General features: G+C 47.8%; 1 protein-coding gene across 2 annotated transcripts; it reads left to right on the top strand.

Moving 5' to 3' along the window:
* Positions 1-10584: 10584 nt before the first annotated feature.
* CFAP97D2 (CFAP97 domain containing 2) lies at positions 10585-22834 on the top strand. Of its 2 annotated transcripts, none has more exons than XM_043892293.1 (4): positions 10585-10703; positions 12678-12758; positions 14091-14223; positions 22392-22834. In XM_043892293.1, exons 1-4 carry the CDS (start codon positions 10614-10616, stop codon positions 22649-22651), a joined length of 564 nt encoding a protein of 187 aa, XP_043748228.1. In that variant the 5' UTR covers positions 10585-10613; the 3' UTR covers positions 22652-22834. The 2 variants fall into 2 exon arrangements, with proteins under 2 accessions (XP_043748228.1, XP_043748229.1); XM_043892294.1 differs by having other exon boundaries at positions 14100-14223.
* The last annotated feature ends 1043 nt before the right edge of the window (positions 22835-23877 follow it).

A 23877-nucleotide genomic window follows, 5' to 3' on the forward strand; every position in this document is an offset into this window, starting at 1 on the left:
TAATAACGCCAATTATACATTTCTCTTTATCACTGCTGATGGCATGATTGACCGTGCGTGCGTTGTGAGTGAGACGTCTGATTCAGCAGCTAAGTCAACTGCTGGGTTTACTCAGATTTCTGACGGGGTGATTAGCATGTGCCACCTGCTGGAAACATCGACAATGTCCCCAAGTGACAAGGACTCCTGGAACGTGGCCTGGAGCCATTGGGCAAACCCAGGAGCCTGTCAGCACTTGTGGGGCTGCTGAGGGTCGGTGGTCAGACCACAGGTCCTCTGCTGACTGGACTTCCTCCAGATCTTCCCCAGCCACTGGGATCCTAAGGTTCCTCTGTTAAACAAGCCTCTCTGGGCCTCCACCAGACAAACCTGGGCCTCGCCTCTCCCAGAGCCAGTTCATACCATCAGCACGACCTGAGGGGCCCATTAAAAGCAGCTGCTTTTTAAAAGCAGAACCATCCTGAGGTTCTGACTCAGCAGTCCAAGGCAGGCCCAGAATTGGCCTTTCCTCTGATCCTGAAGGATGCTGCACTGTTGTTTCTGGAAAAGAGTAGCCAGCAGCCCCAGTCTGCCCTAGACAAAGGGGGTCCTTAGGACTCCAGTTAAAACTGGAGTGTCCGGGGAGCCTGTGATGGCCCTCTGCGACCCCAACCAAAGCCCCCCAGGGGTGGGGTTCTGTCACTAGCTCGCGGTGCGTTCCTGGAAGACGTCCTCCTGAGGAGTAAACACATCAGCAGGATCACAGAACAAGCCTCAAAACACCTAATCTGGATTTGTTTACAAGAAGTTTTCTCTTATAAAGAGGAACTTTGAAAGAAGTAACCATTCAAATAGGGGAAAAAACTTTCAGCCATTGTGCATCTAAACTAAAGATGAATTTTATATACTTCACTTCTTTAGGTCTCAGCTCTGAACTTTATAAAGTGTTATGTTCTTTTCTAATATAGTGCATAGGTTCATTTCCATATCTTCATTTTATGCATGAAGCAGCTTTAGCTACATCTACTAACATTCAGAAAACTAAGATCATGGCATCTGGTCCCGTCACTTCATGAGAAATAGATGGGGAAACAGTGGAAACAGCGTCAGACTTTATTTTTAGGGGGCTCCAAAATCACTACAGATGGTGATTGCAGCCATGAAATTAAAAGACGCTTACTCCTTAGAAGGAAAGTTATGACCAACCTAGATAGCATATTAAAAAGCAGAGACATTACTTTGTCAACAAAGGTCCGTCTGGTCAAGGCTATGGTGTTTCCAGTGGTTATGTATGGATGTGAGAGTTGGACTGTGAAGAAAGCTGAGCGCCGAAGAATTGATGCTTTTGAACTGTGGTGTTGGAGAAGACTTTTGAGAGTCCCTTGGACTGCAGGGAGATCCAACCAGTCCATCCTAAAGGAGATCAGTCCTGGGTGTTCATTGGAAGGACTGATGCTGAAGCTGAAACTCCAATACTTTGGCTACCTCATGCGAAGAGTTGACTCATTGGAAAAGACCCTGATGCTGGGAGGGATTGGGGGCAGGAGGAGAAGGGGGCGACAGAAGATCAGATGGCTGGATGGCATCACCAACTCGATGGGCATGAGCTTGAGTGAACTCCGGGAGTTGGTGATGGACAGGGAGGCCTGGCGTGCTGCGATTCATGGGGTTGCAAAGAGTCGGACACGACTGAGCGACTGAACTGAACTAACATGTTAGCAACATTTCTGTTAGTTATATAGCAACCATCAAACAGACACCTTGTGGCTTAAAGTGGCACCACCCTCTGGTTCTGGGGTTGGTGGGCAGTTCTCCTGGTGGCGGGACGGGTGCTCTAGGGTGGCCTCATTTGCCAGTGCAGGGGTGGTCTTGTTTCCCCACATTTGATCACTCATTCTCACAGCAGCAAACCAGCCTTGTTAGCTCAGCATCAAGGGGTTTCCCACAGCATGCGCAGCAAACTCCAGGATCTGTGCACATTTCAAGCCCGTGCTTGTATCCCAGTGGTCAAACCAATTTACGTGGCCAAGCCTAGAATCAGCGGGGAAACGGACCTTTGACTCTTTGTCTCAGGGAGACAAAGGAGTGTGGATTATTTGCCAAAATCTCTGTTTCTCGTAACAAAAACTTCATTTCTTAATTGTCTTTCAAAGCAACTTGTGAGAAAGGAAAAGACTTACTACCAGAACACTAACCGGCCAAGTGCTAACAGGGAGAGCTCTAAGCAACAGAGTGCTAACCGGCATGCCACTAACCAGCAGAGTGCTAACCAGCAGAGCGCTAACTAGCAGAATGCCAGCTCACAGAGCACTAACCAGCAGAGTGCTAACCAGCGTGCCACTAACCAGCAGAGCGCTGACCAGTAGAGCGCTAACTGGCAGACCACTAACCAGCAGAACGCTAACTCACAGAGCACTAACTAGCAGAGCACTAACTGGCAGACCACTAACCGGCAGAATGCTAACTCACAGAGCACTAACCAGCAGAGTGCTAACTGGCAGACCACTGTGAGGCTGTGCCATGACAGGCAGCCTAGATTAGGAGTAGGCCTGGTTTCCCGGGGTAACATGATTATCAGGCCACCTGGAGCCAGCCAATCAATATACGCCTAGCAAACAAAAGGGAACCTATCAGGGAAAGCTGAAAAAGCCCGCGAACACCCAAGTTTGAAAAAAAGCCCGTGAAGGTTTGGGCCAATGAGATTACTTCGCAAACAGGTAACCAATCCGCTTAAGCCAGCCACCAACTGCTTATGCGCACCCTATAAATTTGGGTGACCGTTTGGGCCCGGGGCTCTCTGACCCTGCACCACTGCGTTGGTTGCGGCAGGGGCCCTGACTCGAGTCAGCAATAAACTTCCCTTTCTTTGCGTGTTGCATTGTCTTGGAAGCCTTCTCTCTTCCCGCTCGTGGATTTGGACATCGGGCATAACACCACTAACCAGCAGAACACTAAGTCACAGAGCACTAACCAGCAGAGTGCTAACCAGCAGAGCACTCCCCCAAGTCTGCACTGACAGGCAGGCCCGGTTCCAGGTCCTCAGACCGATCAGCCAGGCCCCCAGCACAACCCCAACTCTAGGGTCCAAGGACACCCTCAGCCTGGGCAAACGGAGAGAGCGGTCGCCTGTAGTCACCCTGTGAGCCGGAACCCCTGTCCCCCTTCGGCAGGGGAACACCGGGGCCGGGAGGCACACAGGGCTGTCCGGCGCTCTGATGGGGAAGGTTCAGGCTGAGGACCAGCCTGTGCACACGGCAGCTCCTGTGACGACCGAGGGCATTGTCCCCTCCGCGCGGGGCTGCTGCCCGGTCCTCACTCGCTTCATTCAAGATCATGATTCCTGATTCCTGTGGTCTGCATTAAAACTGTTTCAGGATGCGCCATAACAGGGAGGAGGTGTGGCTGGCTCTGAAGAAGCGTGAAAACCCGCGAGGATGGGGCCCCCAGAGCCCCCACACAGCTCCTGGCAACCCTTGCTCGTGCTTCTCGGGGTCATGAATCTTCACGGTTTTAAGGCCAGGGCGTTTCTCTTGCTGTGAAATGTCTGTTCATCATTATTGCTCACTTTTCTGTTGGGTCTGTGCTCTTTTGTATTGACTCATTGGTATCTTCATTTATTAAAGAAATGACTCTTGCTTAGATTATAGTATGCAAATACCTCTGGGTTTGGTTATTTTGCCTTTGGCTTGTGTTTTGTTAAAGATATAGTTTATTTTTCTATAATAAAATTTATTGATAGATTTATTTTTTAATATAGTTTTTAATCAGCTAACCTAAAGACCTTTATTTGATTTTTGAACATTTTTATTTTAAAATTCTTTTCATTAGGGCTCAGATCCCATATATTATCAGCAGATGCTTCCAGTGATGTGATGCTATGCTGTGTTATTTTATTTTTAAAATTATCTTTATTAACTATTTTCTCCTGGCGTTTCGTATCATACTGTAGAAAGAGCTTTCCCTCTCACATTATTTTTAAAATCATTCTTATTTTCATTTACTATTTTCATGCTTCCTTTGTCTCCAGTTAAATTTTTATTTGTTTTGAGTTTTTTTGATTAAGATATAAGATGTGGATTGAAGCTAATTTTTCAGATGGCTCTTTAGTTTTCTCAGACCACGTGTGGCTAATCCTTTCCCTACTGTCTGAAATGGCATTTTTATCAGTAGATTCCTGTGTAATCTTGCATTTCTGGGTTTTCTAATTTGTTCATTGATCTGTTTGTGGACCAGCACTACGCCACCACGGTGAGTCTTTTTCCTCGGGTATTTTTTGTGGCTGTCTTTGCTTCCTTACCTTCTCTGGTTAAAAAGGACGTGCGGCCCCGGGTGCGTGCTCTCCGCAGGGCCGTCTGTCTGGCACGGCTCTGCCGGCTCTCCCACTGCACCCCCCTGACTCCCTCCGCTGCAGGCTGGTTCCTGCTTTGTGATTCAACCCGACAGTCTTTCTTTTAGACAGTGAATTGAACTGATTTAAGGACGGTGGTTGCTGGTCACACTCCCAGTGTCCTCAGCCTTGTGGGGTCAGTCCCTGAGCCGCTCAGGAAGTTTTCCTGGTACGCACTCATGGTCGCTCATCCTTCTGTTTCTCTGAAACCCTAGTATTCAGACACTTCACTCCCGAGCTGACCACAAATCGCCCACACCTCTTCTCGGGTGTCTCCCCATCTCTACATTTGAGCTCTGTCCTGGCCGACAGACCTTCATGGGATTTGAGTTCAGTAAGCCTATATCTTAATTTCTTTCCTGTTCTCTGCCCGTTAGAAGATAGCATCCTGTTCTTACATGATGGATATGCACTAATTTCTGAAATGTTCCTGAGGACAGTAATTCGACCTTTAACTTTCTATTTTTTTATGTAGCTGTCTGCTCCAAGGTCATGTCAGCTCATCTCTGTGAGGATGCTTTGCAGCGTGAGTGACAATCCTCTGGGTTCACTAATAGGCCAGATCCCTAAACTCAAGTGTAAAGAGAAGAAGCAGTATCTACCGGCCATGTTCTCAACATACCTGTGTGTTTCACCTCAGTGTTGCTCCACTGAATTGGTAAGAATTGTGCTGACTCGTTGCCCAATTCACTGACATCTTTTAAAATTAGGCTTCACAGCAAATTACTATTCCATGCTCGAGGGCAAAATATCACATCCTGTGTGTTAGTTATTAGCTTTAACATTTAGGATTCCAGTCATGGATTACTTTGCTTTTCATAGTTCCTCTGAATTCCACGAAGTTTTCTTCACACCAAAACACAAAATCAAATATTAAATGTGTCTAGGTAGAGTCGATCTGGTTGAGTGTGGAAGGCTCTTGGGGTCCTGCCGTCTCAGCCTCATACCCTTCAGGGACCCAGCGGCCATCCAGCAGGGAACACAGGAGCAGGGAGGGGCTGCAGGGAAGGAAGAGGTACAAGCAGCAGCAGGTCCTGAAGGAGGTGTGACTGGAAGCTGGCAGAGGGGGTCGTCTATTGAAAAGAAGGTTAAAGTTATGAAGAGAAGACCACTCGTGTCTTCCCAAGGCCTTGGGTGCAGTGAAGGCTCTGGACTTCAGCTTTTTTGGCTTCAGGGCAAATCTGCATTTCTTCTGCAGAGAGGCCAGTGGGAGAGAGGCGGGAGGGGCAGAAGCGAGGCCAGGTCAGGGTGGGACGGAATCTTCGGGTTTGGCAATGAGCAAGTAAGATGTCAGAAATTTTAATCGGTGAGGTCTCCACGAAGACTTGAGGTCAGAAACCTGACTGAAAGGGTCCCAGAAGCTCACACAGCAAAGGACACTGCTGGTGGGAGCTGGTGAACTGGCGAAGGAGGTAGGACACCGCGGCTCCCGCCAGTCTGGCGCCACCCTCGCCTGCACCCCACAACCTCAAGGCAAGTAGCAGCTCATCTTCAGCTGAAGACTCGGTCAGACTTGCTGCCTTGTTTGTCCTTGACACCAAGATACCTACTGTGATGCTGCAGAAGGCAGGTTACTTCACCGAGGCGCGGCAGACGCTGAGGCCTAGGCGAGGGGAAACATCCCTGACCCAGAGTCAGAGCCCTGGACCCAGCTCTGCCTCCCCTCCAGCCCGGCCTGCCCTGTGAGGTTGAAACATGTGTTATTGCTATCCACTGGGTATGGGGCCGTTTTCACAGCATCACTTCCATTTTTAAAAGTTAAGTAGCTCAAGAGTGCCTCTGGACCCAGGACAAGGTGACTCTAAAACACTTTCTGACATTTATGTTCAATTTTGTCCTGGAAGAAACGAGCTTCAAGAACTCATCCGCTTATTTTAGTGAAGTGAGGGTGGTAGGGTAGAGTCTAAAACCAGAGAGACCACACACATAACTACTTATGCTAACTTTGCCAGCAAGAAGGCCCCACCTCCCCACCACCCCCGCACACAGCACCAAGACACGACCTCTGCCTGGTCACCCAACAACATGCAAAGCCAGCCGCCTCCACAGTGAGGGTCACACAGGCACATGGACGGGGCAGTGAGTGCCCCCCAGACCGCCTTCCCACATAGAGGCCAGGGCCCTTCGTTAGAGTGCATTTCCAGTCTCTCCACCCCATGTGAATATGGCAGGTGACCCGCCCCTAGAGGACACTGAAGGTGCATCGCCGCAATGGCAGTAAAACTAGAAACATGGAAATTCATCATTTGTGTTCAAAACTTTTCTCTTCTTCTGGATTAATTCCCTAAGAATATCTCCAGGGCAGGATTAAGAGACATAAGTGAACCTTCTCAGGACTAACATCCCTGAAAAGTGATTGTGTAACTGAGGCTACAGATAACCCCACCATCACTAATTACTGGCAACTAAAACTCCTTGTTTTCAAAACACCCAACAAATATATCAGATGTATCCTAAAAGCACACTCACCGGCTGCAGGAACACCCTGTCTTCTTCTTGGCCTTGGAGCTCATCCAGATACAGGTGGTTCCCAGTTGTCCCTCTGCTTAATCCTTAGCTCAATCCCCACACTGCATCATTATCTGTATGATCGTGGTTCTTTGAAACTTGTGGAGACTTTACGGCTCAGCATATGGTCAAATTTTGCCAATTTTGTAAATGTTCCTCATGTGTTGAAAATTTTGTGGTTTCCTGTTCCCTGAAGATATTTCCAGTTTCATCTTTTTTTCCATTTAAAACACAGGGAGCACCATTGTCCTCTAATCATCTCATGATTTCAGTAGCTGTTGTCTCTGGGAGTCAGTTCTGAGGTTTCTACTGGTTCTACTCATGTCAACTCACTTTGCAAGATGCTCATGCCTTGGAGACACTGGGCAGGTTTGGGGCCTTGAATGGAGACTGTCACTTTTTCTTGGCATCTTGGGATGTCTCCAACCACGGCTGCTTCAGCCAGTCCCGTGGAGTGAGAGCGTTTGGCTGCCCAGACACAGGAGCTGGGGGCAGGGACTCCCCACTCTGTCCCTGCCCTGCAGGAGCCTGGAAACTGCTTTTAGAGATTGTTTCTGGTTCACCTTCCCCCAGGGCTCTCCTGTGGGGCCCCCACGTGTCTCTCACAGAGACTGCAATTTCTGGTACCTGGAAAACCCCCGGGAAGAGCCCCCTCTGTGCTGGCTCAGGACTCTGGCTGCTTTGACTGCAGCGTCACAGCTTCGAAACTCCTGAGCCTGAGTCAACCCCTCGGTGCATTTAAGATGCCGTCTCAGGCCGGAGGAGCAGCAGCCCTGACTGGACAGAGGTGCCCAGTATCCCCATCAAGGCCCCCCATGACCTGTAATCTCCAGAGGCCACCGGCGGCACCTCCGTATTCCTCAGAACAGATATCTGTGGGCCAATTTCCCTCCAAAAGGAAGTAAGTTTGAGGCAATTTGAGATTCCTGCAAAATAAGGATGGGGCCTGTTGCTCACACTGCCCTTGTGGAAAGGCAGAGGGACAGGAAAGTCTGCTGCGGTCACAGCACGAGGGAAGATTTACAAATATTAAGGATTTAATTAAAACGTATTGTGTCACAAACACTCGATCCTGTGCACACATCACAACCAGTCGTGTGCAAGGGCTTCATGTAGCTGTGGTATCACTGGTAACATCTCAAGGCCTTACTAATAAACTCAATTTTCAAGGCAAATTGGACCAAAACACGGATTGAAGCTGAGCCAAACACACAGTTATCATGTGAATGAGCAAATCAAAAAAGGCTCTGGTATTTATTTTCTGCAGAACATAGGTAGAAACTGTTTTAATATTAAACATTTAAATCTAGAACCATGTAAAAATTCACTACTTAAAAGTTCACAGAATGCAAAATGGTGTCACGGATCGGGTCTTGGACAGAAAAGAACACCAGTAGAGACTAGCACTGTCTCTTGCTACAAACTGAACTCGAGGCCTTCCAGCCTTTCACTTCTATGAGTAATTCCTCAGTGTGTGTGAATCCTTGCCAGTGTTTCAGATTCTTCCCTCAGGACAAGCCCTTAGGAACTCCGAACTAGCAGACTTTTCTGCTCTAATCTTGTTGAGAGCATGCTAGTAACTAAAACTTAGTTCCAGCCAGGGTGGATGGGCGAGTGGGAGCCAGACCAGGCAGCTGATGGTGACCTTTCTGTTCATGGGGGCAGGTGCAGTTTCTCCAGGTTCTCTGCCTTGGGCCCCACCATCAAATCAATCAAGTAGCAAATGTGAATCAAGTGGTCAGTGGAGAGAGAGCCCAGGCGGACAGTCAGCACACGGCTGGAAGGGCGAGCGCAGCAAAACCACACGTTCAGAAGCATCCTGTGACTTGCCCAGTCTCTGCTTTGCCCTTCACGCACAGGCTGTCCACACTGTGTGAGCAAACGGGACAGAGCGGCTTCTGCCCCAGGCACCTGGCAGGATGCTGAAGTGATCAAAAACTTCTCAGCCTGTGTGGCCAATGGGCTTCAGAAAAAGAAAGACGAGAGTCATGTAGACCCACGATTGAATGAAAAGTCTCAGATTCCCAGCTGCAGACTCGGTCACTGACATCAGTCCTATGTTCCATCATTGCTAATGGCAGATATCCACCAAGCACCACTGACTGTGGGCCTGATCAGTGCCCGTAACCAGGTAAACAAAAATAACAGAAGTCTTTTGATTGTGACGTGCAGGCTTTATAGACTAAGAAATTTTATAGACTTTATAAAATTTAGACTAGACTATAAAATCTAGACTTTATAGACTTAAAGTGCCGACTATTTTTTAGGCAGTAATTCATACATTTATCTTCTACTGTGCGGAACCCAATTCCTCATAATATGCCCCCTTCCACAGAGCTGCATGGTGAACTCCCATTCGCGAACTCTGCACTGCAGAGCTTTGTAATTGTTACTGTAATGTAGTGAAGACCAGAATTCTGAAATGAAAATAGCACTGCTATTTTGTCATTAACCCGTTCCTCTAACTATGTCATCCTCAAAATTACGCATGTAATTCTGACAAAGAAGAATGAATCAAAAGATAATGTTATCATCACTTTATTTCCTTTGTATCACAGAAAACCCATTCCTAACAGAAAAAGCTGGGGAGAGAGGAATGGCTTAAAACGGCTAAAACTTTCTGTCTTCAAGTCCACTGGAGAAAAAGTTACTGAAGATCCGCCACCTAAGCTGCAGATGAAAATATTTGGAACTGTCCAAGTTATTATAAAATTCAAAGACAGAAGAGGAAGGGACTGAGGAAGGGAAGGGGAGGGGGGAGGACGCACGGAAAGAGAAGAGGAGAAGATGGAAGGAGTTAGCTGGGGGAGAATCAGTTCCGTTCAGTTCAGTCGCTCAGTCGTGTCTGACTTTTTGCGACTCCATGAACCGCAGAACACCGGGCCTCCTGTCCATCACCAACTCCCAGAGTCCACCCAAACCTATGTCCATCAAGTCGGTGGTGCCATCCAACCATCTCATCCTCTGTCGTCCCCTTCTCCTCCTGCTCTCAATCTTTCCCAGCATCAGGGTCTTTTCAAGTGAGTCAGCTCTTCGCATCAGGTGGCCAAAGTACTGGAGTTTCAGCTTCAACATCAGTCCTTCCAATGAACACCCAGGACTGATCTCCTTTAGGCTGGATCTCCCTGTAGTCCAAGGGACTCTCAAGAGTCTTCTCCAACACCACAGTTCAAAAGCATCAATTCTTCGGCACTCAGCTTTCTTTATAGTGCAACTCTCACATCCATACATGACCACTGGAAAAACACAGCCTTGACTAGACAGACCTTTGTTGGCAAAGTAATGTCTGCTTTTTAATATGCTGTCTAGGTTGGTCATAACTTTCCTTCCAAGGAGTAAACATTTTTTAATTTCATGGCTGCAGTCACCATCTGCAGTGATTTTGGAGCCCTGAAAAGTAAAGTCAGCCACTGTTTCCACTGTTTCCCCATCTATTTCCCATGAAGTGATGGGACCAGATGCCATGATCTTAGTTTTCTAAGATCTTGAATATTTTTGAGAAGAGAACGTCTTCACCTTATTCCTGAGCATGGGGCGCTGAGGTGCGCTCCTCCAAGCGGCATCACTGAGAGGATACCCCCTGCAGGGAAGGACATTCATTCCTTCTGCCAAGTGCAGAGGCCACTCTCTGGTCTCTCCCCTTCCCGGAGCTTGGGTGCCATGGAGACTGTCATGTGACCCAGCAAACACAGTCGTCCAGGCTGCACCGGACAGGCGTCCACTCTCCGTCCTCTCCGAGATGCTTGGAGGCCCCCGACTGACTCTTTCCCACGGCAGGGGGTGCCTGCAGGGCACGTGGGAGAAAGCCTACCAGGATCACAGGAGAAAGGTAGGGGCAGATGTGCAGAGCAGCACCTCGAAGCCACAGATCCCCTGAAAGCCAAAGGCTAATTTTCTTTTTGGAGATGGAATAGGTGAAATGGCATATCCTTAAAAGGTTGGTCATGCCACGCAATGAAAATTCCATTAAATAGACTATGGCTTCCAAGTGCCATGTTTTAGGACCATCCTTTCTCAATCATGGCATATTTCCCCTATCGAAACAACAAACTCCAGTAGGGACTAGGAATGGGCTTTTGTTTCTGTTAAGAGATACACTATTATTTCCATATATCTGATGCAAACGTGGGTCTCATTTGAGAAGGTGGCCCTGTGGTCCCAAGTGGCTGGGCAGTCTTCTGCCCTCGAGACCTCTCAGAGCCATCCAGGTGCAGGGTGCTGGCTGACCATCAAAGCTGAGAAACAAAGAAGCGGCTGTGTGGGAATTGGGGTGCCAGGGGATGATCTAAAGGAGTGAACCCAAGGTTCCTGCTCCTCCCGGGGTACCGCCCGCCTGGGTGCAAGGCTTGCACACTGCCTCCTCACCTGGCCTCGCACCTGCTTCCCTGCGGGAGCCCCTAGGAGCCTCTTGGCTTCGCCCCAGTTCACCTCCCTTCCTGCGACCCCCAGTTCTGGAGCCTTCCCTGCTCACTGATAACAAGGATGGCATGCAACCTCCCTGTCCCCCTCCGCCCCTCCCCAGTCTGGGAGGGTGGCCAGTCTGGTTGCTCAAGCATGTTGGAGGGTGGGAAGGACTCACCCCAGTATCCCTGTGGTTCTTCTTCTGTACTCGATGGGGTCAGCTCTTTAGAGGAGCTCCTCACTGCTTGGGCTGAGAACCCCTGAGGGTAGGAAGGGACTCAGTGCAGCTTTAGGATGACTGGAACCCCTCCACCAGCCCACAGCACCCCCAGAGTGAGGCCCCTCCCCATGTCTGGGCAGGGCCTCGTCTCAGAACCTCAACACCCGTTCATGCTAAGAAAATTACCTTAATAAAACAGAAATTGCTGCTGATATTTCCTTAACAAAACCCCGTAGCGCCTCCACCCTCCTCTGACCCCACCCTAACAGACTCACGCTGAGGAGTCTGGCTCACTTCTGCCCGCTCCCACGGCCCTGGGCGATGGGGCAGCACAGACTGTCCAGTCTCATCCACCATGCCCTCCTCCACACGCAGTGGGGAGGCCCTCTCTCTTGCCTGTCCTTCTGGGGTCCCCTTGCTTCAGGGCACAAGTGCTGGCTCCCAAGCCTGCTTTCCGAGACCCCCGGCCAGCTCCGGGCTCTCCGAGAAGACGCCTGCTCCGTCACCGCAGGGCTCCGTGGGCTCGGGTCCCAGGTGCCTAGAGCTCGGGTCCTCACACTGGAAGACGCAGTCGTGCAGCTGCTGCTTCCAGATGATCAGATCAGAGGTCTCAGCAGCTGGGGCTGCGTGAGCAAGTGGCTAGAATACGGGGTTCCTTCTTACTGCGAGTGTGATACTTACGGCCCTCGTGCGTTTCGTCCATCACATTTTAAATACAAATGCTTCCCTTGTTTGTACAATTTCTGATACAAAACTCGGCATGGATCATTTTGCACTTAATCAATGGCTAAGATGCTAATGCTGAAAATACTGCTGGAAGCTCAGAAACTAGAGTCCGGTGGACTCAGGGATGTAGTTCACTGTCTCAAAGCCAGGCAGTGCAGAGTGGAGATGTCAGCGCAGCTCTATTTAATATCTCATCCCACACACACTTGATTCTCTGCTTGAAAATGACCATGTTGAGCCATGTCTGAGGGCTGCCTGTTCCCCTCCAGGGGATGCTCAGGTTCTGAATCAAGTCCAGAGCCTCTTTCAGAACTTTCTGCCCAGACCAACTTGGTATCTCCGACGCTGTAACAACCTGCACGTGTTCCCAGGGCCCAGAGACCAGAAGCTGCCCAGTGAAAACTCAGGGTAATTGACTGGTGAGGGTGTGTGGGTCACACTGCCCGCTCTGTGCAGGTGCAGGAGGCCCGGCCGGTGGTGGACAGCCGCGCCCCGCCAACCCTCAGTCACCTCTGCCTGAAACTCGGCAAACTCAAGGTAAGTTTCAGTTCTATTCCAGTTACTGTTACGGCCAACACAACACAAAAAATATCAGCTTAAAAACCCAGGAAAACGAAAAAAACAGGCTCATAGGGAAGAAGCAAGTCATGTATCAAAAATAAAATGCCTCTCAGTTCAGTTCAGTCGCTCAGTCGTGTCCGACTCTGCCACCCCGTGAATCGCATCCCGCCAGCTAAGCCTGTCTCGCCCAGAATGGAGCTGGCGACAGCTGGGCCAGGGATCTTCCTCTGATCTCCCTGCTGACCGGGCAGGGATCCGGAAGTGGGGAGGGGGCAGAGGGGATCCACCGTAGCAATTTATTCAGCACAGATCTAGAGTAATTAATTAGCATTGTTCCTTTAAACCAGACCCTTCCGTGGCCACCTCGAAATTTTTATTTCTTGGAGTTGAAGCCATCTGGTGAGAGTTAGCATCGCACACCTCCCAGAGCAAAACGCTGCGAGCTTTCCGTGCCCCCAGTGTCAGCCTAACCAGGCAAAATAGAGGAGCAAATAGGCAGATCAGTCGGTTCAAACCTTCTTTACTTCTGAGCAGTATAAAATCTCCCTCTTAAAATATAAAGTGATTTCCTTTGTATTTCACTGACACAGCTCAGAGGTTTTGAGGAATGACCTAATTTCGCAAAGAATCGCTTCTCCCTCCCGGTTACTTCCACTCCAAGTCTGTGAAATTTGGCCCCGCCCTCAGGTATCCCAGTTAGGACACAGGAGCCCGCCTGCTGCCCAGGGAGCGGCCGCAGCAGCGCGGGCAGGTGCGAGGGGGCCCCGAGGCCCGGGGCGGGGCTGCAGGCCCCCTGGACAGGGCTGTGCGCGGGGCGGCCCTGGCGCGGCCCTGGCACGGCCGGTGTGTCTGTGCAGCTGGAGGAGGGCCGGCTGTCCGTCATCGACAGGGATAACCGTCTGCTGCTGGAGAAGGTGTCCCGCATCGTGAGGACTGGGGGGTGGGCCTGCAGCGGTGTCACCTGTGCGCACAGGAGGTAAGGGGGCCCCATCCGTGGGTGGGACCACACTGGGCGAGCCAGGCGCCTCCACCCCCGGCAGAAAGAGAGCCGGCGCCTCCAGAGTCAGGCCGGTTCCCACCCTCAGCGACACCTGGACATGGGCAGCAGCTCTCACGGTTGCAGGTCCCGGTCCACACTGGCCCTCCCAAGCCCGTTCACTTCATTGTGAACGAGAGGTGACACTCCTGCTCAGGAAACCTTCCTGCCCAGAAGGCACCCAGCTCCTTCTCTTGAAATGAGGATGAGAGTTGATGCCACCACAGGCTTCAACTCTCTCCATGTTTCAACATCTATGCTGTTTTTTGGAGTCTAAACAGGGAGAAAAGAGAGCAGCAGCTTTGCAGCCTGAGAGAGAAAAACCCGTTCTGGAGAAGGTCACAAACTCAGCGCAGGACCTGTTCGCCACACACCCTGTGGAAGGCAGACCCACCGCTGGAGGAGGTACCTCCCTTTTCTATTCCTTCCAACCCAGAGCTGTCTGAGTTTTCCATTCCTTTCATCAGATTCATCACAGGTATGGACACGCAGACTCTTTGCTACTTTAGGGCATTTTACTCTATTGTCAGCAAATGTGCCGAATGGTCGTACCTTAATAATGGAAGACACAGAACAATGACTCAACTGAGGAATTCGCCCACTGTTTCCTCACTTAGAAATGATGTGCGTGTCAGTCGCTCACTCGTGTTTGACTCTTTGCAGCCCTATGGACTGTAGCCTGCCAGGCTCCTCTGTCCATGGAATTCTCCAGGCAAGAATACTGGAGTGGGTTGTTGAATATTGGAATGGGTTGCCTTCTCCAAGGGATCTTTCCGACCCAGGGATTGAATGTGGGTCTCCCACACTGCAGGAAGATTCTTTACCATCTGAGTCACCAAAGAAACCTCCTTGAAAAATTGTAAGGAGATAAAAATGAGCTCAGTTGATCAATTATAGGTTGTAGGAGAAAGATTTGATGAAAAGCCTTCCTCAGTGGGAAGTTTTGTGACAATCCTGAAATAGCGGTCCCATGCTGCACCCAGAGAGGCGAAGGAAACTAATCTGAACATGTTTGCCAGATACTTTTAACTGTAAGCTCTCCCTTTTCATCTCGTCCTTGTTGCTGGCAAAACCATAATTCTGAATGAAAAGATGATTTTAATTTTGTCCTTAATTATCCTGTTTATGAATGTCCCAATGAATCCGATTAAAGGGCTGTAAAACCTTCACTTGCCCCATTTGTATGCATGGCTCTGGTATTTCGGGGACTTGCTTTCCCTTGAAATGCAGCCCATCACAGGGAACAACGCTAGATGTCAAAGTTTAAGGAAATACTCGGTGCCCAATCCCCTCCTCCCCCGCCCCTGCGGCCTGACGCAGACCCCCTCAGGGGCCCGGCTCTGTTGGGTGGTTTACCGAGCCTGCAGGCGTGTGAGTGGACCTGGCTCTGCTAATGCCTCTCTCCTCACTTGGGGGGAGTGTTGAGAAGCCCCCACCTTCCTGCCTGCTTGCCTTGGAAGCTTCTTACAGAATCCGGAGGCACGGGAAGAACACACACATTTCACAAAGATACGTAACTTACAAGTGATTACTAATAACAGGCACACCTGCTCGGCCCCGTTCCAGAACACCACAACAAAGTGAAGGTCACAGGAAAGGGAGTTAGGAGCGATCCGGCTTCCTGGCCCGTGTGAGCGCTGTGTTCACACCGTGCTGCACGTGTGAGCGCTGTGTTCACACCGTGCTGCACGTGTGAGCGCTGTGTTCACACCGTGCTGCACGTGTGAGCGCTGTGTTCACACCGTGCTATAGTCTACTAAGTGTGCAGCAGCATTGCGTCTTTAACAAGCACATTCCTTAATTAAAAACATTACTGCTAGAAAATGCCAGCCATCATCTGAGCCTTCAGTGAGTCATAGTAATGACATAGCAGATCACTTAAAAATATAATAACAATGAAGAACTTTAAAATATTGTGATAATTACCAAAATGTGACACAAATACACAAGGTGAGCAAAGGCTGTGGGAAGAATGACATCAGTGGACTTACTGGACATAGGGTTGCCCCAGACCTTCCATTTGTATAAAACAGCAGTGTCTGTGGAGTGCAGTAAAACAAGGTGCTAAAGCATTCAGAGAATCTAGCTTGCAATTTATATTGAAGACATGAACAGTTCGTTACAAATCTTTATTTTTAATTATAAAACTAATACTTGTTTACCATAAAAAAATAAACTATAAACCAGTACCGAGTGGGTGAGTAAGAGGGGGGCTCTCCCGGTCTGAACTGTCCGGAAGTGATCATTGCCAACATTCTGCTTATGAACTCTGCCTTTGCTCCTCTGTAGAGTTGCCTGTTAAAACAAAATTGGCACCACATCCTACATAGTTTTCTATCAGTTGCTCATTTCATTCAACAACATATCATGAAGACAGTTTCATGTCAGTATAAAAAGATCTTCTCCATTCCTTTTTAGCAGTTACAAAGTATTTTTGCACAGATGTGCCCTAATTTATTTAATCAGCCCCCTAACTATAGAAATTTAGGTTGTTTCCAGTTTTTCACTATTCCACGTGAAACTATGATAATCATCCTAGCCCATGTTATTTCTGCAACTTACATTCCTAGAAGTGAAATCATTCAATCCGAAGGTGCACACTTAATTTTTCGGTGCTAGCAAACTGCCCGTGAGAAGCGCCCAGCAGTGTGCACGTCCCCCTGTGACGGCTGCACCCTCACACTCCGGCCTCCGGATTTCTTCTGCAGAGTAACTGTCTGCGCCTGCCTTTGGTCAACTTCGCACTGCTGTGTCTCCTTTAGTTTTTAACATGCTTTATCAATATTTACTTTTTCTATTATCAGTGTCATAAATATTTTCCCATTATTATTTATCATTTCACCTAGTTTATTTCTAGGTCATTAAATCTGTGACTCTTTTCCCTCATGGCATCTTATTCTTCTACTGTATGTAGAAAGGGCTCTCTCAAGCTAAGACTGGAAAAATATTCTGTTATCCTTAATTTTTCATAGTTTTCCTGATTCACTTTAAATCTTTAATTAATATAGACTTTAATCAATGTGGAATTTTTGTTCATAGTGTGAGAAAAAGTTCCCCCAAATTTATTGCCTAAAAAATACCAGCGTGTTATATCAGAAGCTTTTCATACTTGACACAGACTACTTTCCAGAGGATTACACAGAGCCTGTGTAACAGGGTTACAGGCTCACACCCCAGGGCATGAAAGGCTCCTGGGTCCTCCCAGATGGAGAAGGGGTCCCTGCATGCGTTTCACATGGGTCTTGGGCCTTTTCCATTGGGATGTCATGTATTTACTCCTCTGGTTTACGTGACTAATTTTTTTTTTGACATCATTTAATTTGTAATGTTTCTGTGTCATTTTATTTCAGATTTGTATCTTCCAAGTGGAACACTATAATTTTGTTTTATAATCTAGTCCAAGTGGCTTTCCCCCCAGTTTTACCCATTTATATTTATGGACTTAAGTATCGTATCGTGTTTGCTCTCATTTCTGGTTTTTTGTTTGTTTATGTTTCCTTACTTTTTCCCCATTTATCATTTTGTTTAGCAAATGTCAAGAAAATGCTTGGATCCTGTGCTTCAGATTCATTCTTCATTTATTTACTTTGACTCCCTTGAAACCCTCCTTTTACAAAACAGGAAACAGATAAAGGCCACGAGCAAAGGGAGATGTTAAAGCCAAACCAAGAAAGGGAAAACAGAAGCCCCTCGCAGCAGGGCTTCCTGCACTTTATTTGAAGTGTCACCAGCTGCGCTGAGTGTTTAAGTGTGGGGCCAAGGAGCTGCCAGGACGGGACAGGAACCCAAGCGGGGAAACGCTCCCAGTTTTGACAAAGACCAGACCCCAGGGAGCTGGCGGGCAGGCGTCCCAGTGCTGGGCTCCTGGCGAGGTCATCGCTGCTCTGTGCTTCCCTTTGTGAAAAGACAACCGTGGAAAGCATGAGGAAGCGACTGCCAGCTCACTGCCTCTGGTCCCAAGTCAGAACTGTGACCTGAGTGTCACAGTCCAGACCCAAAGGCAGCTCCCTCCCAAGCGGCTCTCACACCCAGCATGGAGTTCCCAACCTCAGCTTCTGTGCAGGACGAGGGTGGGGACAGACACAGGACAGAGGGGCAGACGGCCTGCTGTGGATCTCCCCTGCCGAGGGTCCCCTTCCCTGCCTCGAACCAGCAGGACTCTTCCTTGACAAGCCCCTTCTCTCTATCCTTGGAAACACAGGGACTTGGTCAGCATCCAGGTGGGAGCAGGGGTTGCAACAAAAAACCAAGCTATTTGAAAACTGCAAGTTTAGGGAGGAGAGGACTCTGTTATAGGACCAGAGAGTTGGAAGATGGTCCAAAGAAAGTCCAGTGGCTACCCTTGCCCAGCTGTCTGAAGACTGATATTCCTACCCAACGTCCGGTCAGCTGAGCCTGGGGCCTTTGCTGGTCAGGCACAGACAGGATATGCTGCAGTTTACGTTTAAAATTCCAGAAAATATGCTCATTGACTTGGCAGAAAAAAACAGCCCTTCCTCTGGAGCCCTGATTCCTTCACCAGAGCAGCATCTCCTCAATCTTTCTATAGTTTTTGCTAGTTTAGATATTAACTTGCAAAGTATCTCAAATATTTTGAAGGAAAGGTTTCAACCTTTCGTCTTCCTTATGCTTTCAAATCATCCTCACTTATCCCTAACTCCAAACTGAGAAATTACTGAACTGATTTGATAACTTTTTATTGAGGGAGGATAAGATTTCTAAAAGATCAACCGATAAAACCTACTAGGCACCCTGGATTTGCTGGAGCCTGCAGTTCCTAGAAGTGTGTATTATTCTAATCTAGTGCCCCAGCCCCAGATGACCCCCACACGTGAGAAGGAAACAAAAACAGGACAAACACCAGTGATCTTGCAGCCAGTCCAGAGGACCTGGCGGAGACGCAGAGGGCATGAGGCTGACCCCGAGCTCACTCGGTCCCCGTGAGCTTCCATCGCTCCTTTGTGAAGAGAACCCTCTCCAGAACTCATGTCAGGGTCAGATGTTTGCAAAAACGACTACCACAGTGCCTGGCGTTTACTTGGCCAGCATGAAATCATGAAACATTATTTTATTCCTTCTTTACTGTATGCATCTGCCACACAGGATAAAAACACTAACCAAAAAAAGCACTAACTTGAAAGGTGTACACGCCCCCCCCCCATGTTCATAGCAGTATTGTTTACAACAGCCAAAATATGGAAGCAGCCCAAGTGCCCATCAACCAAAGAATGGATAAAGAAATCACAAGATATATAGTTATGCATATAGACATTATTCAGTCACCAAAGGAATGAAATCTTGCCATTTGAGAAAACATGAATGGACCTCTTGGACATTATGCTGAGAAAAATAAGTCAGACAGACAGAGAAAAACAAACTGTACAATCTCTCTTTTATGTAAAATATAGTAATAATAACAAGCTCATAGATCAGAGAACAGATTGGTGGTTGCCAGAGGTTGGTGTGGGTGGTGGGAGGTATGGGTCAAGAGGGTCAAAAAGCTTAACAAAGTAAGAGAGCCTTTGACATTATGCACACCCCAAATTCTGTTTATCTAAAATCCTTAATTAAGAGCACATGGAGAGAAGCTGCTTTGGCAGTTCAAGGGTAAAGAATCTGCCTGCCAGTGCAGGAGACAGAGGTTCGATTCCTGGCCCAGGAAGATCCCACGTGCCCTGAAGCCACAACTACTGAGGCTGTGCTCCACCAGAGAGGCCACCGCAGTGAGAAGCCCATGTACCTGAGAGCGGCCCCCGCTTGCCGCAGCTGGAGAAAAAGCCCACACAGCGATGAAGACCCAGTGCAGCCATAAATATGTAAAAATTTCACCCTTTCTGCCTCTGCTGCCCCCAAGGCGCTGGTGAAAAAGCTTGTGACAAAAAAAGAAGCCGGTCCTGCAGTGCACTGCGGACTAGGCCCATCCTGCGGAAGATGCCAGTCACGGATGCCACCAAAACTGAGCCATTTCTTCAGGAGAGGATCAAAGTGAATGGAAACGGCCGCAATCTGGGCAGCGGTGTCACAACAGTCAGAAAGAAGCCAAAGCAAGATCACTGTAACTTCTGGGGTCCTTTTCCAAAAGATATTTGAAATATCTTACAAAAAGTATCTGAAAAAAATAATCTACATGATTACGCATAGTTGCTAACAGCAAAGAAGCTCATAAACTGCGTTACTTCCAGATTAATCAAGATAAAGAAGAGGAGGAAAATGAGAATTAAAACTCAATCTAGAATATTTGTATAAGTTCTTAAACAAAATTTATCAACCCCCAAAAAAATTTTTTTAAAAGAACACACGATGGGCAAGTGGTACTTTAAGATATTTCCCCACTTCAAGGACTTTATAATCTTGGGGGGTTGTGTGTGTGTGTGTGTGTGTGTGTGCATGCTGGAAATAAATGAACGATGAAACATTAGGGGATGCTGTTGTTAAGATTATTTGAATTCTTACATGAGAATATTGAACTAGGAACAGGGTGACATTTTTACATAGCTGACTGAATTCAATTATGAAATATTCTTGTATTATCATTCAGTGTGTTATATGAGAGCCTATTACTTACCAAGCATTCAGCATCCAACAGGGATTTATTATTTTAGGCTTATAATTAAAGGTGAAAGAGAACACAGTAGGTTCTATTTAAAGGTTTTAGCCATTTAAGATAATGGGGAAAAATTCAGCATGGTTTTTTAAAAATCTATTTTTAATTGAAGGATTTTTACAATATTGTGTTGGTTTCTGCCATACATCAACATGGATGAGTCATAGGTATACATATGTCCCCTCCCTGGTGAGCTTCCCTCCCACCTTCCACCCCATCCCCCTCTGCTTATTTTAAGCCACAGGATTCCATCAACATGTTGACTGAGGTGGCTCTTCTACCTGACAATAAGTTTTAGGAATATCTTCTGATCATGCAGGCTATCCCTTGAGGGGTTGTGTGCCTGATTACTCCTTAACTATATCGTGCAAATAAAATCTGTGAGAATTCAACTCCTAGTATTTCACATGAGACTTTGCTTTGCACTGTGTAGTCCCCCTGACACCCGCAGTGTGCAAGGTCGGGGTAAGCAGACACGCTCCAGGGCAGGAGGTGACGGAGAGCCTTCATTCTCTCCTCTTCCGGGTCCTAATGCGTCCACAGCAGAGAAAGCAGCCCTGGTCTACCCTTTCCCTGAGAGACCTGGACGACTAGGTCCCATTGCCGCAGTCTCTATCCAAGGGCAGTTCCCAGCACAGACTTTCAGGGAGGGATGAGGGAAATAACAGGAAAAAGAAAACTTCTGGGATGTGGCTGACTTCCTAAAGGCCCAGCATCTTCCAACACCAACAAGCCAGAAAGTTCAAAGTGCAATCGTGGAAGTACCAATCTAGTATAAAAGTACTTTGACCCATTTCAGAAAGATTTTCAACAATACAATTGACATAGCAAAAGATCATCTGATTATTTAGATATTTCTCCAAAGAATATGGACAAATGGCTAAGAAACCCGTGAAAAGATGCTCAATACTATTAGGGGAATGCAAGTCAAAACCACAATGAGAACTTACTCCACACCCACCAGGAGACTAAAATCAAAACACAGAAGACGAGAGTTGAGGCGGGCTGTGGTGACGGGACGTGAACTTGTGCAGCCAACCTGGGAAACAGTCTGGCCTCTAAAGCTAAGTACGTACTTACCAAAGCACCTAATAATTCCACTCTGTGGTGCATACCCAAGAGAATTAAGGACACATGTCCACACAAAAAGTTGTACAATAATGTTCCATCAACTGATGAACAAATGAACAAAACAGGATACAACCATGCTATAGAATATTATGCAACCACAAAAAGGAATAAGGACTTCCCTGGTGGCTCAGACAGTGAAGAATTTTCCTGCAATGCAGGAGACCTGGGAATAAAGTTCTATACACACTGCATTGCAGATAAACATTGAGACATTCTGCTTGGTGAAAGAGGCCTGATACAAATGGCCACATAGTGCATGATTCCATTTCTATGAAATGCCCAGAATGGCCAGTCCGCAGAGACATGAAGTAGGCTAGTGGGTGCCAAGGGCTGGGGAGGAGAACTGGGAGCCATAGCTGCATGTGGCATTTTGGGTGGGAATGATGAAAGTTTCCTAAAATTGGATTTGGGGACAACTGCACAATGTAGAATATAACAAAACCACTGAAAATGCACCTTGAAATGGTGAATTTTATGTTATACAATTATGTCTCAATAATGCTGTTATTTTTTTAAAGAGGGCCAGGAGGATCCCCTGGAGGAAGGCATGGCAACCCACTCCAGTATTCTTTTCTTGCCTGGAGAATCCCCATGGACAGAAGAGCCTGGCTGGCCGCAGTCCATGTAGTCACACAGAGTCAGACATGGCTGAAGCGACTTAGCATGCACACAAGGCTGTTATTTTTTAAGGTTATATAATTAATTCTAAATAAAGTAGAACTGTCAACGAATTTAAATACTTCATTTCCCAGTGTTCTAGAAAACTGATATTTTACCATTTTTACCTAAGAAAAGTGTTTGTTTCCAACATGTATTTTTGATCCCATGGGAACTGAAGCTGAAGTTCAGCAAGGCCACCGCCTGGACCCAAAAGATGAAGTGGAGGGGAGGACTCAGAACACAGAGGAGGAGAAGATGCGTCAGAAGCAGTGGTGGACAAACGGCAAGGCTGTCATGGCCTCCTGGGGCAGCCCCCTGTCCTCAGGGACACTGCTTCCCACCCTGGCCAGGCCTCCTCACCTTATCACGCAGGGACAGCTACACGCGTGTGAGTCAGCATCCAAACTGCATGTGTTCACAGGATGTCTGAGCAGATGATGCAGCAAAACTATTTTCTGTGCTTCTAGGGCTGATAGCTGAAAACAAATTATGCAGAGTAATACTGGGAGCTAAAGCCTTTTGAATTGGATTTTTCTCTCTAGTTAGGAACACACACTCTGTTACCATATTTTGTGTTGTTGTGGATTTGTTTATAATTCTCAGATATATTTGTATAATTTGCCTTAAAAGTCTGTGATTATTACTTTAACAAATATCTAAATAAATCAGATTAAAACTCCTCAATGGGACAAAATTACACCGTGATCCCAAGATACAGAACCTAAGAAGTAAGAGTAATCAGTAGGTCTTGGTTAGGGACCAGCGCATGTGTGTACGCGCCAGGCCCTGGGACAGGCCTGGGGCTCCAGACGAGAAGATGGATGTGGTCCCACTTCACAGAGCTGGACCCTTGCGCGCATCATGGTGTGTAATGCTTGGCTGTATCTAGCTCACACTGCAGGTTTGGGTTGAATTCTCTGCTGAAATAAAGGAGGAGAACCAGGAGCTCACATCACCCCTTCCTGCACAAACTCTTGAAGATCCATGGTCCGTCTCCTCTCAGGCTTCCATGTCCACGTGGAATCACCCAGGTTCTTCCCTGCTCCCAGCATGCAGGCCCTTCAATGATGGTGTTTAAAATCATAGGCCTGGAGTCAGACAGACCTGGATATGAGTTTTGACCCTTCAGAGGATTCTCTGAGTGACTGTGAGAAGATTACTCAGCCTCTCTGAACCCCCATTGGCAGGGAGAACTGGTTCTAGAACCTGGCTCAAGACTGAATTTGGCCTTCATTATGTTAGGGGGAAACCTCAGAACCACTGTAAGCTGTCCACACTCCTTCCCTGTCCAGAAGCCTCAAACTGGGCATAGTACTGTGTCAAGAATCTTGAGCTCAATGCCAAATTGCTAGAAAAAGCCCTCCAGTAGCGATTGAATCGGAGAAGGCAATGGCACCCCACTCCAGTACTCTTGCCTGGAAAACCCCATGGACGGAGGAGCCTGGTAGACTGCGGTCCATGGGGTCGCTAAGAGTCAGACAGGACTGAGCGACTTCACTTTCACTTTTCACTTTCATGCATTGCAGAAGGAAATGGAAGTCCACTGCAGTGTTCTTGCCTGGAGAATCCCTGGGACGGGGGAGCCTGGTGGGCTGCTGTCTATGGGGTTGCACAGAGTCGGACATGACTGAAGAGACTTAGCAGCAGCCGCAGTGATCGAATGA

Source organism: Cervus elaphus, chromosome 30, assembly GCF_910594005.1.
Source record: "Cervus elaphus chromosome 30, mCerEla1.1, whole genome shotgun sequence".
Classification (NCBI taxonomy): Eukaryota; Metazoa; Chordata; class Mammalia; order Artiodactyla; family Cervidae; genus Cervus; species Cervus elaphus.

Bases quoted from the DNA above. Each gene is read 5' to 3' on its own strand.
- CFAP97D2 (XM_043892293.1), top strand. From the start codon at position 10,614: ATGCTTGGAGGCCCCCGACTGACTCTTTCCCACGGCAGGGGGTGCCTG. The intron at 12,759-14,090 runs GTAAGTTTCAGT...TGTTTTTTGGAG, and splicing joins TGAAACTCGGCAAACTCAAG to TCTAAACAGGGAGAAAAGAG. The intron at 14,224-22,391 runs GTACCTCCCTTT...TGGGAACTGAAG, and splicing joins CAGACCCACCGCTGGAGGAG to CTGAAGTTCAGCAAGGCCAC.